General features: G+C 45.4%; 1 protein-coding gene across 1 annotated transcript in view; it reads right to left on the minus strand.

The window, feature by feature from the left end:
* The window catches only part of LOC119458093 (proline-rich protein 36-like), a 34,900-nt gene extending 21,211 nt beyond the window's left edge, over nucleotides 1–13,689 (minus strand). Inside the window, exon 1 of the mRNA XM_037719909.2 lies at nucleotides 13,300–13,689. Within this exon, the coding sequence (XP_037575837.1) occupies nucleotides 13,300–13,668 (369 nt within the window). The 5' untranslated portion in view covers nucleotides 13,669–13,689. The remainder of the gene's footprint in view (nucleotides 1–13,299) is intronic.
* Nucleotides 13,690–14,097: the final 408 nt, after the last annotated feature.

Here is a 14,097-nt window from a genome sequence, read left to right on the forward strand (position 1 = left end):
GAACGTCTATTAATGAACGTTTTAGAAATCTTTGCGTCTTTAGAGAGCTTTAGTCTGTTCACAAACGTATGCGTATGCACAAGTGTAAATTGTGCAAAAAAAAAAAAAATACACGTGACATTTGGCGCACGAATGACCGCTCTTAGGCACTTTGAGTATATTCGCGAGCTTCTTTCACGCTCGGAAAAAACACTTATGTAGCACGTATTGAGCAACAGAAAGCTGTATCGGGAGTGTCATGCTGCTCTACAATTTTCTCATTGACCCTTTTCATATAGTTATGTTTGATGAAGTTGAATAATTGATTAAGACTAGTTAAGTAAATAGGCGGAATGCAAAAAAAATTCTGGGTGTCTCCAAGCGAGGGCAAACGACATTACCTTGGTTCTGTCCAGCTGCATAGCACTTGCATATTTTTATATCTTGGTGGATGGTAGTTGGGACACCATGTTATAGATAATATAGATGCACGGAAAAGAATCTCAGGTGGTCAAAATTAACCCGGAGCTTTCTACAACGTCGTCCCATCATAAATCACTACGCAGCTTCTATATGTTATTGACCCCGCAATTAAATTTTACAAATAAAGGTAGAGTAGTGTAATTATGATTCCGAGCATACGATAATTAACATATTAACAGTGCAGTCGCATACAAAAGTCATAAAAATTGATATTGTACCCCACTGCGTAACTTCTCGTGTTTCATGCTTACGATATGGCCGCCAGGTTGGAATTATACGGCGCAGTTGGCGATTTAAAGTGTTCTAAAACCATTCGAAGAAATGTCCGCATTTACGAATACGCAGCTAGTGGCTATTCGAATCGGGCATATACAGGGTGTTTCAGCGAACACTTTCAAAAATTCTTAAAGGTTGCCTGTGGCAGGTAGCACAATTCTAGTTCATGAGCTGGTCTACTCGAAAAGGCGGACATTACTTCAACACGAAATTGAACTGCATAATCGAATAATTACCAACACTAATTAAGTTAAGTAATTGCCTGATGGCCCATATTGCAATTTATAAATTGTAGCCGTGGAGTTCGCGAGGCGGATCTACTTGGTTGAATTCTCGGCATGACACTAGTTTCGAAATATTAGTTCCCGAACTTTGCGGAAAAATGCATTGGCGTTCCAGTTAGTTTAACAAAACGTCGCTTTATGCATTGAAGCATAAAAGTAACTGGAACGCCAATGCAATTCTCCGCAAAGTTCGGGAATTAATATCTTCAAACTGCTGTCATCCGGAGAATTCCAAGTATATAGATCCGCCTTGCGAACTCCATGGCTACAATTCATAAATTGCAATATGGACCATCAGGTAATTAGTTAAAAAGTTAATTAGTGAATTTTTGTTGATTAGTCGATTGTGTATTTGAATTTTTTGTGCAAGTAATGTCCGCCTCTTCGAGTAGACCAGCTCATTAACTAGAATTGGGCTACCCGCCACAGGCAACCTCAAATAAATTTTGAAAGTGTTCGCTGAAACACCCTGTATATGTCCGATTCGTTATCCACTAGTTTCGCACATTCACGCGCACCCCTATAGAAACGTCCCACTCACGCCACGCATGCAGCCAGTCGCACAATCATTTGTCGTCTTCGCCTGACTCATCCCATGCGCCGGCGACGCGTGCCTATCGGGCAGCGACAATAAACATCAATCGCTATATTGCGCGCGCCGTTTTCGTCGCTTATCGACCGCGACTCGTTGCCTGCAAAGACACCGATTGTGTGCCCTCCATAATCGGCGCTCGGCATTGGAAAGTTTTGCAGCCTTGGGCGAAAGGCCTCGCGAGCGCGTTTGACGCTGCAGCTGCTCGCAATCAAAGAAGACGGGAAATATAACCGCGCTTCAAAGCACGCCGCCGCCGCGGCGGCGGCGGCAGCATCTTCGTACGCAAACACGTGGTGCGAGTGACCGGATATTATCCCTCCCTTCAGACACGGCGTCCGCATTCGTGGACGTGACCTATTTTTTGCGATTTCAGTGCAGTGGACCTATTTTGCAATGAATAGAGCACAAACACTATAAGCTTAGGGTAAAATGAACATTCTGCTAACCTAAATGACTTACATTTTACTTCTGAGTGATATGTATAGTAGTAACAAAGTATACCACACTCTGGTGAAGGCACTACCGTGTCCTACGTGACGTTTGACGTGGGGCATGTCGGTATATAGCAACTGCGAAATATTTTTCTTTCTTGAAATGCCTGCCGCCAATAAATAACTTGCGCATGTAGTTCGGGCGGGTGACTCAGTCTTTTTTTTTAATTAAGAAATGCAGCATCACTGACTTTACGATATTCAAATATTTAGTTACTCTGTAATTATGATGACTGTCATAAAATGCACAAAGAGTGATTATACCACCTTGACTTGCTTTCAGTGGAGTTTCATGCACCCTGGCATAAAATTACGTATGATTAACATATGTATCGACAGTAGATCATAATTCGTGTGCGATTACAGCTCGGACAAGCGTGAAAGTGGCTAGGACGGAAAGTGGTGCATGGGACGGCCAAGACAAGCTCACACAAGACGCGCGCGCCCCGTGTATAAGAACAACCTTGAACACTCGCGCAATATTTCTATATAACCCTGGCATATTCGACTCCCGAGGCAGCCACAACTATTCCGCAGCCCTCCCACTACGGCGTGCCTCGTAATTATAGGTCGTGGAATTGTCACGTGATCAAAACCACGGTATTGTATTGAGGTCGTTATCAGTGGGTTCTGAAATTGAACGGTGCCAGAAAATTCAAGTATATTCTATAATGACACAAAGAGGGGTCGTTCGCAAGTACTCTTGCAAAAAAAAAAGTCAACGAAGGTCATTTCACGAAGCATTTATAGCTTACTGCGACAAAATTATGGGGTTTTACGTGCCAAAACCACGATCTGATTATGAGGCACGCCGTAGTGGGGGACTACGGAAATTTGGACCACCTGGGGTTCTTTAACGTGCACCTCAATCTAAGTACACGGGTGTTTGCGACAGTATGAGCATTCCAACAAAGGCAACGTAGCCATAATAACTTAAATTTGATTGTTCCGAGTAACGACGAAGCTTTTGTTGTTTTACGCAACAATGCGAACGACCTGATATATACGTAAAAGTTCATATTGGACCTGCAATAACTTCCTTCGCGATGGTATGTCTTCGCCGTGATTGGCCACATTTCCCGATAATCTCATTACTTTATAGATTTAAACCCGAGATGAAGTATTATTGATCGTCTAGCTAGTTTTACTTAACTCAGTTTCACCTTGTAATATTTGTGCGCACACCGAGTTATCCTTTCTATAATGGTCTTAAAAAAGGAGGTGTTCTCGCCCCTATGCGGCGCCGAATGTCCTTTTTCATTGCATGCGTACGTAATGGCATCATTGTATTACGACTTCACAACTGTTATACTTTCGTTAAAATGTATAAGTATAAGTGATAGTTTCTTTTTGTTTTGTCAAAAGTTTGAAATTTGTGGTGCACGTTGTGAATATGCACGGAATCAGTCAATTTATTTTGACGTAAACTAGAGACGTTATTACGGGTGAAGCTCAGTACTCATTGTAGCGCTGCGAAGGTCTCATAATTAATACAAACAACGATAAAAAGGGTGGCAAGAAGTAGGGAACGTCGTTATTATATAGCAGATAAGCGATTAAAAGATGCGATTAATTATTTCAACTTCAATGCAATAATTGAAGAAACACGAAATGATAATCATCATCGAAGTAACACCGCTATCCTACACGACCTCGCGTTCTTTATTCGCCATTGCAGGGCTTAAACACTTGTTTGTCCCTTTCATGTTACAAGCTTCAGCCGCGGATTGTAAACTAGTACGCATGCGCAACGTGACGTGTTGAATTAGTCAACTTAGCACGGATTTTTTTTTTTTTTTTTTTGCTCCCGACGATAGACTCAATATTCCATGCAGCAAAGGACACCTAGTTGGCCGCGCCTGTCCTTTTGCTGATGTTATTGTCTTATACAGCGTAGGGTGATTTGTCCATAATATGAAACAGTCGCCTCACTTCCTTTTCAAACATCGAAAAGTAACCTGGTACACAAGGAGTGGCCAGGTGATGTCATGCGAAGACGTCGAACGAAAGGTCGAATTCCGCGTGCAATACAGCCAACTGCAACGGACCCACACGTCTAACAAAAGACATGGCATGCGATGTCAACGAAGCTCGTTCGAAATACCCCACAAGCTGCGCGGCAATATTAGTGGAAAGAGGAGAGTGGAAAGAGGAGAAGGAACAATATTTTGGCACACTTCGGTGCTTCGCGCTGCAATCATGGCGTGTCATCTGTCATATATATCATCACGTGTTTGTCACTGACAATCACAGATCGAGCCCTTCAGTTGCCGTACTTTTAGCTCGCAGACTGAAGTAGTGCGTGAGAAGTGTGCATGGAAGAGGGAAGCACCGGAGTATACCGTATACATTCGCCATCCCCGAAGCAGGAAATACAGTCCAATCCAACCGCAAACATTCCCAAAAGGGCCGCAGTCTTTCCCTCGCAATCTTGACGAGGCGGGGCCCTTGTACGGCAAGGGGCCACGTCGGTCCAATTTTTTTTTTTTTTTGACCGAAGGCGTTATAGAGCCGGGAAATTTAAATGCGTATTGAGTACAGCGATTCATCCTTGTCGCACAGTGTAGGATGAATTTTGAAACAAATGCTACAAAATCAAACACTACGCCTTGAGAATACCGTATACACTAAGAGCAACACGTTTTGGCTGAAACTTCGTCTTCCGAAACATTACGGCAAAAGAGCGTTTTTGTGAATGCGGTCCCAGTGCGCACATCGATAAAACGAAGTTCTTTCGCTAGAATTATTAGAATGCAAATTCCAGCCAATCTCGACGGTAGACGGGTTATTGAAGGCGACCGGCCCCGTGACAGCGTGAGAGATTATGGTTGAACTTTACTGAGATCAGACGAAGTTGTTTGGGCACCTTCCTCGCGTTGGCCACCAGGAAGCCACGTGGCTTGAGCGCTTGACTTGCACTGTTCACCAGCCCACGCTGGTCACCAGGAGTTGAGGCTGGTAATCGAGAGTTGCGTCTACCACTGCTCCGGTGTGGGGGATGAGGAGGATGTCGGTGGTTCGGTCTCCTTTCCAAACCACGGGGGTACAGGGTGTTTCGATCACGTGTGGCAGTATTTGGAGTCGTATTTGTAAAGTTTGGAGTAAATGAGAAGGAATAAAAAAAAAGTTAAGCCAGTTCCATGCTTGTGAAATCTGATGAAACAGCGGAGTTCTGCAAGCATGGGTGTATAATGCAGTGGTTAAATGGCGCTCGCCTTCGGACCGTGGGTACCCGGATTCGAATCCTGCCTCGCCAAGAAAGTTCATTGTTTTATTTATTTATCTCGCTTTGCGATCTGTCTCTCTCTGCACCTCCTCTCCTCCTATGCTCTGCTTTCACTCTTTCCCAGCTCGGCGATGCTGCGCACGAACGAGACCAACCTAGCGAGGCGTTAACAGCTCCGCTGTAATATTCTACAAGATACATGTCCGCACAAAATTGTTCGTAGAACAGCAAAACCAAATATATCGAACATATCATGTTCGATATATTATTAGCGAAAGTGTCCGGCCAATGGCAAAAAAAAAAAAAAAACGCTGCGAATGGAAAGCTTCGCGATGTCGACGCCAGATTAGAAGAAAAAAAAAGAAAAGAAAAAAGCAGCACTGCAAGGTTACACGATGCTTGAAAAAGCGCAGAAGAGACGCTTCACTGCGTGAAGTCCTCCGCCTTCTAAAGCCCGTTCACATATTTGTTCCCCTATAACCATGAACCAACTAGACAGAATCACGAGTCATGCGTGGACAAATATCCCATTTCCGCAGTATCTTCAAAGGAGGCGAGTTGCAGATACGACTTATCGAGTTTCCTTTCTCACGCGGGCAAAACAATCATCACAGCGAAGCATTCACAGCGACGATATGGCTATCAGGCGCTGCGTTTCAAAGCCAAACGGCCGGCCGTGACTAAACCTGGCGTTGCATTATATACTTATCACAGTATCTGCGCATGTTCCACAAGATGCACAGACGAGCGACTTGAGCCGTGCGGGTAACATCAGGGTTAGCCGACTTTCTTCTATGTAACGAGGAGGATTATCTCTGAGAAACGAACTCGTATGAATGTCATCTCACAACGAGTATCTTTATCAGCGACGTGAGGCACACATATACAGGGCTTCCAAATTTAACTTTTTTTTTTGTCTTTTTTTTGACGAGAATGCTGTGTTAGCTGCACGCAAATGCAGCTCGCGCGGCTCTTGTGCGTTTTGGCGGGCAGAATCTTCGAGAACTTTTATGGCGGCAAATACACGTTTTGTGACATCGATAATATTGAAATCTTGAAGACAACTTGTATTCGAAAACTGAATTTGGTGTGAATCTTCTAAAGCGCTTCTGTTGCAAAATATTTAATTATCGAATTTGTGAATCAGTACCCTATCATTTGGCCTTTAGGGGCGATAGTATCGGCACAAGGACACGTACGCAATGTGGCTAATATATATAGCGGAGATAAAAAGGGGGAGGGGCGACTCAATGTTTCAAAAGCCTGCAGTGCATGGAATATATTGGTTCGATACCCCCCCATCGGTTACGCATGTATTTATAGCGATATATAATAAATAAATGATACATTTCTGTAAATGTATCATTTATTTATCATATATCGCTATAAATACATGCGTGACCGATGGGGGTGTCGAGCCTATATTCCAGCAATGCAGCCTAATGCTCTAGCCATTAAGCTATATACGATCGCACTTTACTTTTTAACCGTATCCTTCTCTCGTACCAAAGTGGGTCTCTGAAACTAGCACGTGCGTCACGTGACTTTCTCGGATTAGTGCCTCGTGGTGACAGCCAGCGCTTTGAGACGCTGTGTTAGAATGCACCGACTTCGGGGTCGGTCCCATGTTCTTAAGCCAGACTAATACCCTCAAAATGGGTGAGGCCGGCCTATACTGCTATCACATTAACAAAAGGAAAAAAATAATAAAAAAAGAGGTTGGCAGATGTGGCCATACGCGCAGGAAATGAACGGGCATAATTCCTCAGGTTATGCCAAGAACGTATAACGAACTCGTGCTTCATATAGATATGAACTGGCTGTCGTACGTACATTCACGCGGTCACCAGATGTCAATCCCAAATCGACGACGGTCAATAGTATGACTATATAACCAACAACCCAATACTGATGAATGGTTTTGCGAATATAAGAAATACGGGGTCAACCGTTCGAACGCATTGTCCAGTGTCCGAACTGCTTCGCTCCTGCGTTTTCATGCAGCGGATGCCCGCCATCTACTGTGGACGTGCGTGGCCTGGGACAAAGACAATTCGCGATAGTGTTCTTCCTGGAGTTATACGTGCCAAAACCAGCTCCGAGTATGAGGCATTCTGTAGTGGAGGGCTCCGGATTATACTTAATCACCTGGTGTTCTTTACCGTGCGCTACAACGCAAGTACACGGGCATTTTTTGAAGCTAAACATTTCGACAGAATTACCCGTCTGGTTGTGAAAATTGATTAAGACTTGGAGATTGACTCCAACCACATAAGGAAATTTACTAGCCCGACGTTTCGGAACCAATTCGGCTCCTTTAGGGGGTATTCTTCGGAGGTGGCGGTGTGCCGCTTTTAAAAGGTCCATCGTAAGAAAGGAGAGGAAGGGGGGGGGGGGGAGAGAGCGTCAGGTGGGGAGACACTTGACGGGGCGCCTGTTCTTGACAGACGAAAGAGGTGGTCGCTGGTCGGCTGGGTTGTCCGATCCTGGGAATGCATTGACGAAGGGCGGGGGGGACGAGATGTTTTGGTGTTGCTGACCTAGAGCGGGGGTACCTTGCTTCCCTTCGTCGCGTCTGCAAGGCCATGAATATACAAAGAAGGAAGGATGCCCTTCACGCGGTTTAAATTACCCGCCGTGTTCTGAATGTGCCAAGACTCCAGTAGCAGCCTTTTTCGCCAGTTTGGCTCTGTTTGAAGGATTTAGGTTTCTTGGAAAGAAATCTCGTGGTCGGCGTCTTCGGAATGTTCGGCGACGGCGCGGCGTATTCGGTTGAATGTTCTGACGTCAAAGGATCAGACAACATGAAAATACCCCCTGAAGAAGGAGCCGAATTGGTTCCGAAACGTCGGGCTAGTAAATTTCCTTATTTGGTTGGAGTCAATCTCGAAGTCTTAAACGGGCGTTTTTGCATTTCGCCTCCATCTAAATGCGGCCGCCGCGGCCGGGATTCGATCACGCGATCTCGTGCTCAGCAGCGCGCAACGCGCCTTAGCTGACAGCCACCGCGGCGGGTCCCGAAAGTGTTCCTAAAGCTGTGAAAATGAACAGTGATCAAGCTGAAGACTATGGAAGATGGATTATGAGTCACTACTGCAGTATCTATTCAATGGGCCTGCATGGTTATATTTAGTTTCATATAGGGCGTTTCACTTAACTTGAGCCAAACTTTAAAAATATGCAAACACCACGCAGCTGAACAGAACCAAGGTAATGTTTGCCATCGCTTGGATATACTCAGATTATTTTGCTTTGGAATTCGCCAATTTACATAACTTATACTCAACAATAAACTTCTAAAATATTATAATTAGATTAAAAGTGTCAGTGAGGAAATTGTAGACCAACGGGAAAAACTACCGATAAAGCAGCTTGCTGTTGCTCAATCCATGGTGCGTGAACATTTTTCCGAGCGGGAAAGAAGCCCGCGAACACAAGAAAAGTGCCTCGAGTGGCCAGTTGCGCGGCGATTTTGCGTGTATTCGCGGGCTTCTCGCATGCTCGAAAAAAAAAAAAAAAAAAAAAAAAGCTTTCATGTAACATGTATTGAGCAACAGAAAGCAGCTGTATCGGGAGTTTATCACGTTTTCTACAATTTCCTCATTGACACTTGATCTAATTATAATGTTTGAGAAGTTGATTAATTAAGACTGTCTAATTCAGCGGTATGCAAAAATATTCCGAGTGTCTCCAAATGACGGCAAACATTACCTTGGTTCTGCCCGGCTACGTGGCATTTGCATATTTGTAAAGTTTGGCCCAAGTTAAGTGAAACACCCTGTATATACTGACGTTAATGCCGCGTGTCAACCCAAGCGGAACAAAAGAGATACCGCACTCGTTACCTTCCCAAAAGCCTGCAATGCACTTCCGCTCGTGTGGCTAGGCGAACATGTGCACGTTCCTATAGCTACGAGACCATCAATTGCAGAAGCGTTGAAAATTGAGCCAGTTCGTACATTGTTGGTGTAAGAGCGCTAAATGACGGGACAAGGAAGCAACTCAGTGGGCGCCGAGCAACAGCAAGTTTTATTTGGAAGAACATGTTTACTCAATAAGGATCCCTGTAATGAAGATCCTTATGTGGATCAATCTGTCCTTGTGTGGACAGATTGATCGTCTGATTAGGTGACTTAGGTGTGCGCTCTGGCTGTTACACGTTGGCTATTTGGCGTCGCCCTTAACCGATTTTAACTGTTTGCGCATTGTCGTTCTGTACACGTGTTCTTTCAAACAAAACTTGGTCTGCGCCTATGTGTTGTCCTTGTACCATGGTTTAGCGCTGTTCCCAAGTTTCAAGAACAATCTTCGCAGCTGAAACGCATCATGAAAATAGACTGAACAGTTTGTGTATACCATCTACAGCGCTGTAGCGGGACTGTTAGGACGTTGCGGAGAACGCAGGTGGCTGTCTCCAGATGCTGTCCCCAAATACTGGGACTATCGGCTGTTCAACCGCCAGGCTGTATAGATATATAAACAAGATTATGGTGCAGATTGTATAGAGACAACCAGGTAGTCAGACGTAATCCATTGTCCTCCAGTATAACTATACAGCCTCTCACATAGGCAGGCGTCCGGGTGTCACCATGATTCACTGCTTCGTCACAAAACAAAGAAGGTAGCAAAAAGCCTTCTACAAAAGTTATCCCGTCATGCTCTCCTTGGTGTACATACTTGAGCGACCTCAGGCCTCCATATAGACAGCATCAGTTGTCACCGCAAGCACCGACGCTCAGTAAAGGTCCATTCTTTACAATCGTGTTTGACAATAGGCGAGGGAGAAAAAAATCTTGACGCATGCGCGTTAAATTCCGCTAACGAAATCGAGCCGATAGTCCTGCAGACTTAAAAAAAAAAAAGCACTATAGTTGGGCAGGCCTCTCAGTGTCGAGCCATCTCACCGCGAGATGGTTTGGTCGACCATGCATGGATTCCGAGATGTACGGAGCAGTCCACAGTTAAAGGGAACACCGGGGCGCGTGGCGTCTGCTCGGCGCCACCGCCGCCCGGCGTAGGCTGCAACGAGTGTCGCGCAGGCGCAGTGGGCGGTGCTCTTTCGTCGTCTGCTACCGTCTGCTGCCGCGCTTCGGATTGTCGCGAAGCAAGCAGCTAGCGTAATTGGTATTTAAAAGCAGCCACTTTTCTTCCAGCTGGAAGGAAAGTGACTGCATTGATTTATAGTTAGCATAGCTTGTTTAGCGCTTTTAAGTCAGCTTACTTATAATTGCAAACAAATTGATTTTAAGCATTGGAGGTTTTTATTAAATGAGCACAAACGAATCAGTCAACGCACGCATGTAGATGGTATTTGAAACGAAGTCAGGGGGAGTTGTTAAAGACAGTTCGAGAATGTTGCGGTGGATGAAACTGTTCTTGCGGGTTCTTTGATTGCGTGTGTGTAGGTGTGTGGGAGGGGGCGTCTCGGAGTTCCACTGAATGTGTGGAATAAAATCGCCCAACTAACTGTAAAGGCTAGACTGGTTGCTGATGAGACTTGGTAGCATTGTGCAGATCATTGATAAATTAGTCAGACGCACAATAACAAGCCCCATACTTATCTTTTATTATGCATTATCTCACAGTATCCGATTGGCTGTCTGCATGAATGCATTGCGATGGGATATCCTTTCGTACAGAAACCAGTACCAGTACTCCCTGTTGCTCGGTCAGCAGCGGTAAAAGGAAAAAAAAAATAATAACGAGTTAAAAAAATAACGACTGGCAGCTAAAAATATGTCGCGATAGGAATTATGAGGATGAGCCAGGTTTGTATTAGCACGATAAGGTAAACATTGCATCTACCTATTGCGGAATTACGTGCGAGATTCGTCCTTTATTTTTTTTTTCCCCGCACATGCTCGGCAAGCCTTTTCCGACCAACGCTCGTAGCGCATGGAAAATCTTCCGAGACCGACATTTTCAACAGCGGAGCTCCTTAAGCTTTTCGTTTTCCCCGTGTAGCATTTGAAAGAACTCGCCTAGCGATGACGTCACTGCGCTTCGCTTCACCTTGCGATAGCCAATCAATTGCTAATCGATAATCGATCAGTAATAAACTCCGGGAAAATGCTGGGGATGACTTGATAGTGCTCACCATAGCGCAAATACGTGGCCAATACCTTGCGATAGCCAATCAATAGCTAACCAATAATCGATCAATAATTAATAAATTCCGGAAAAGCAAACCCGTAAGGCCAGGACCAGCTAGGTGCCGATCGGCTTCGCCGTTTCTTTAGCCTTGCGCCAGTAGTGCAAGCTACCGCAAATTGTTTTCTTCTTTCATTGAATAACTTGAACTATGTAACCAGTCTCGTTTTACGTGTGGAAAATGTTGCTATTATGCATCTGTTTGGCCTGCAAGTTCCGAGGCAATTAAGCGCGTTAGCTAGCACCCTCAGCAGTACAGATAGCTTTCACGTGACATCACAGACGCAGTCTTTCACATTTCTAGTACCCAAACATGGCAGCCAGTATGACGTCAGTGCACCATATCAATACATTTGCATTGACGCTGACTGCTTTTTACTAGATTATCACTGTTATCAAAATTTAACTCGGTGCAACACGCACCTGCTCGGTTATCGTGCTGTTGTTTTTTTTTTTTTCTTGTTTAAACTGACACGTATACATGTTTATCTTTCACCGGTGGCCGCTTTCCATCGGCTAACAAATCTTAAACGTCATCTCTCGGCGCAGCACTCGCCTGCATCGGAAGCTTCTCAAACGTTATCGATGCATATATCCGTTGTCTGTGGTCACCGACGCCCATGTAATCTGATTGTATGAGCGACGCGAATCGTCTAGAACTTTCTGGAAGACACGCGGGCACCAGGGATTATTGTGGTTTCTTCGATGACTAATGTATAAAAGCCGACGCGTTTCGCCGCTGATCAGATTTCGACGATCGCCGGCTGTGTTCGCCGCTTTCGAGTGCAACTTGCTTTTGTGGGCACAGGTTCGCCCAATAAAGTCCGTTTCGTCATTCACAGTTTCGCGACTGTTCTTCACCGTGACTACTACGTGACAATACGCAGCTTCTCGACATGTTAGTGACCCAAGATGGCGGCCACAATGACGTTAGTGAAAACTATGTATACTTTAATCAAAAGTGAGAAATTAGCGCTGTGTCCCGTCTTTCCCGTGCCTTAGCTTATGTCCCAGTAGTTTGTACTGCGAATTAGCTACGTATGCTTTATTTGATTTACAGTATACACGAGGACGCAATCTGGCGCGCTTATACCGTCCAGACATTGGCCTCGTATTGCTCCCACATTTCTTAAGAATCCACACACCGCGAAAAAAAAAAATATATCTCGCCGCGAATGATTCTCAAGTTCGTCGAGCTGTGCCGACAAACTTGAGACACGCAGTCTGATCGACGCGTGCGCGTTTTGGCTATTAAAATAATTGCACGGCGTACAAAAAAATTGGAGGACGCATAAGCTTCGCCTTTAAGAGTGGAACGCGATAGCGTTAGAGGATAAGAAGTTAAATTATGGGGTTTTACAGTGCCAAAACTGCGATAGGATTACGAGGCACGCCGTAGTGGGAGACTCCGGAAATTTGGACCACCTGGGGTTCTTTAACGTGCACCTAAATCTAAGCACGGGTGTTTTCGCATTTCGCCCCCATCGAAATGCGGCCGCCGTGGCCGGGATACGATCCCGCGACCTTGTGCTCAGAGCGCTCAAGGATCCCTGGCTGCTTATCAGGCTTCCCGGCAACTGAATTATGCTTTCTCGCATATTCAGATTACAATCCGACGCTATCACGTCTGTAGGTTGTGGTTAAGTCGTACTTTACGATTTTTCTGACGGATTTTACTTTGAGAAATTCTTTTTTTTTTTCTTTCACTAACGCCTTGCGACACGCGGAGGGCCTCCGTGGTCAGGCTGGCTCGGGATGATTATTTCCGCCAACGAATAAAAAAAACAACAAAAGAAAAAAGAAAACATTACGTACTTGCTGAGCGCAAAGCAGCGCAGCGTCGACCCTTTCGGCGAAGCTGCTCGAGGGTTCGTTGAAGAAGTCGCTCCACGTGATATCTACGTCAGCAGTGCCTGAAGAGTACACGGATACTGCTTCCTGGACGGCGAGCACGGGTAACAAACGAAGCCACGCCGCATCATCTCTCGCCCCGGTCCTGTTCCTCGGTGCGACGTAGTTGTCGACTCGGCGCTCGCGCACGGGTAGCAAACATAACGGTGGAGACAGCAAGTTCGTCGATGACCCGGCAAAAACGAACGACTGCGCGCAGCGAGACAGAACCTGAAGAACGAGGCAGCAAAAGCCGCTGCCGAAAGGTGCCACAGCTGCGGCCTTTCCCTGCATGGCCCCTGAAGCAAATGCGCGCGGCGGTTCCGGGCAGTTAAATACTTTACATTGGCTTCGAGTGATGACGTCGACGATACCGCTATGGTCATGCGCGGGAAAGCGATAAAATCTGAAGAACGAGGCAAAAGAAAGTTGCTCGAAAACCATCGTCGATGATTGTCGATGTAAGCGAATTGCACGAATGAAAGAAGGAAGGAAGAAAGGAGGGAAGTAAGGAAGAAAGAGCGAGCAAGCGAGCGAGCGAGCGAACGAACGAACGAACGTTTTCCCTGCCGAGTCCGACCAGCGACCAAACACGGAAACGGCCGAAAGAGAGAAAGAAAGCTGTTCGCTTCAAAGGAGTACTGACACAAAAATTTCGATCTTGTGTTTTTTTTTCTGCTGTAATAAGTAGCCAATAACCCAGTAATCACGGCGCGAAACCTC

Source organism: Dermacentor silvarum, chromosome 7 (genome assembly GCF_013339745.2).
Source record: "Dermacentor silvarum isolate Dsil-2018 chromosome 7, BIME_Dsil_1.4, whole genome shotgun sequence".
NCBI lineage: Eukaryota > Metazoa > Arthropoda > Arachnida > Ixodida > Ixodidae > Dermacentor > Dermacentor silvarum.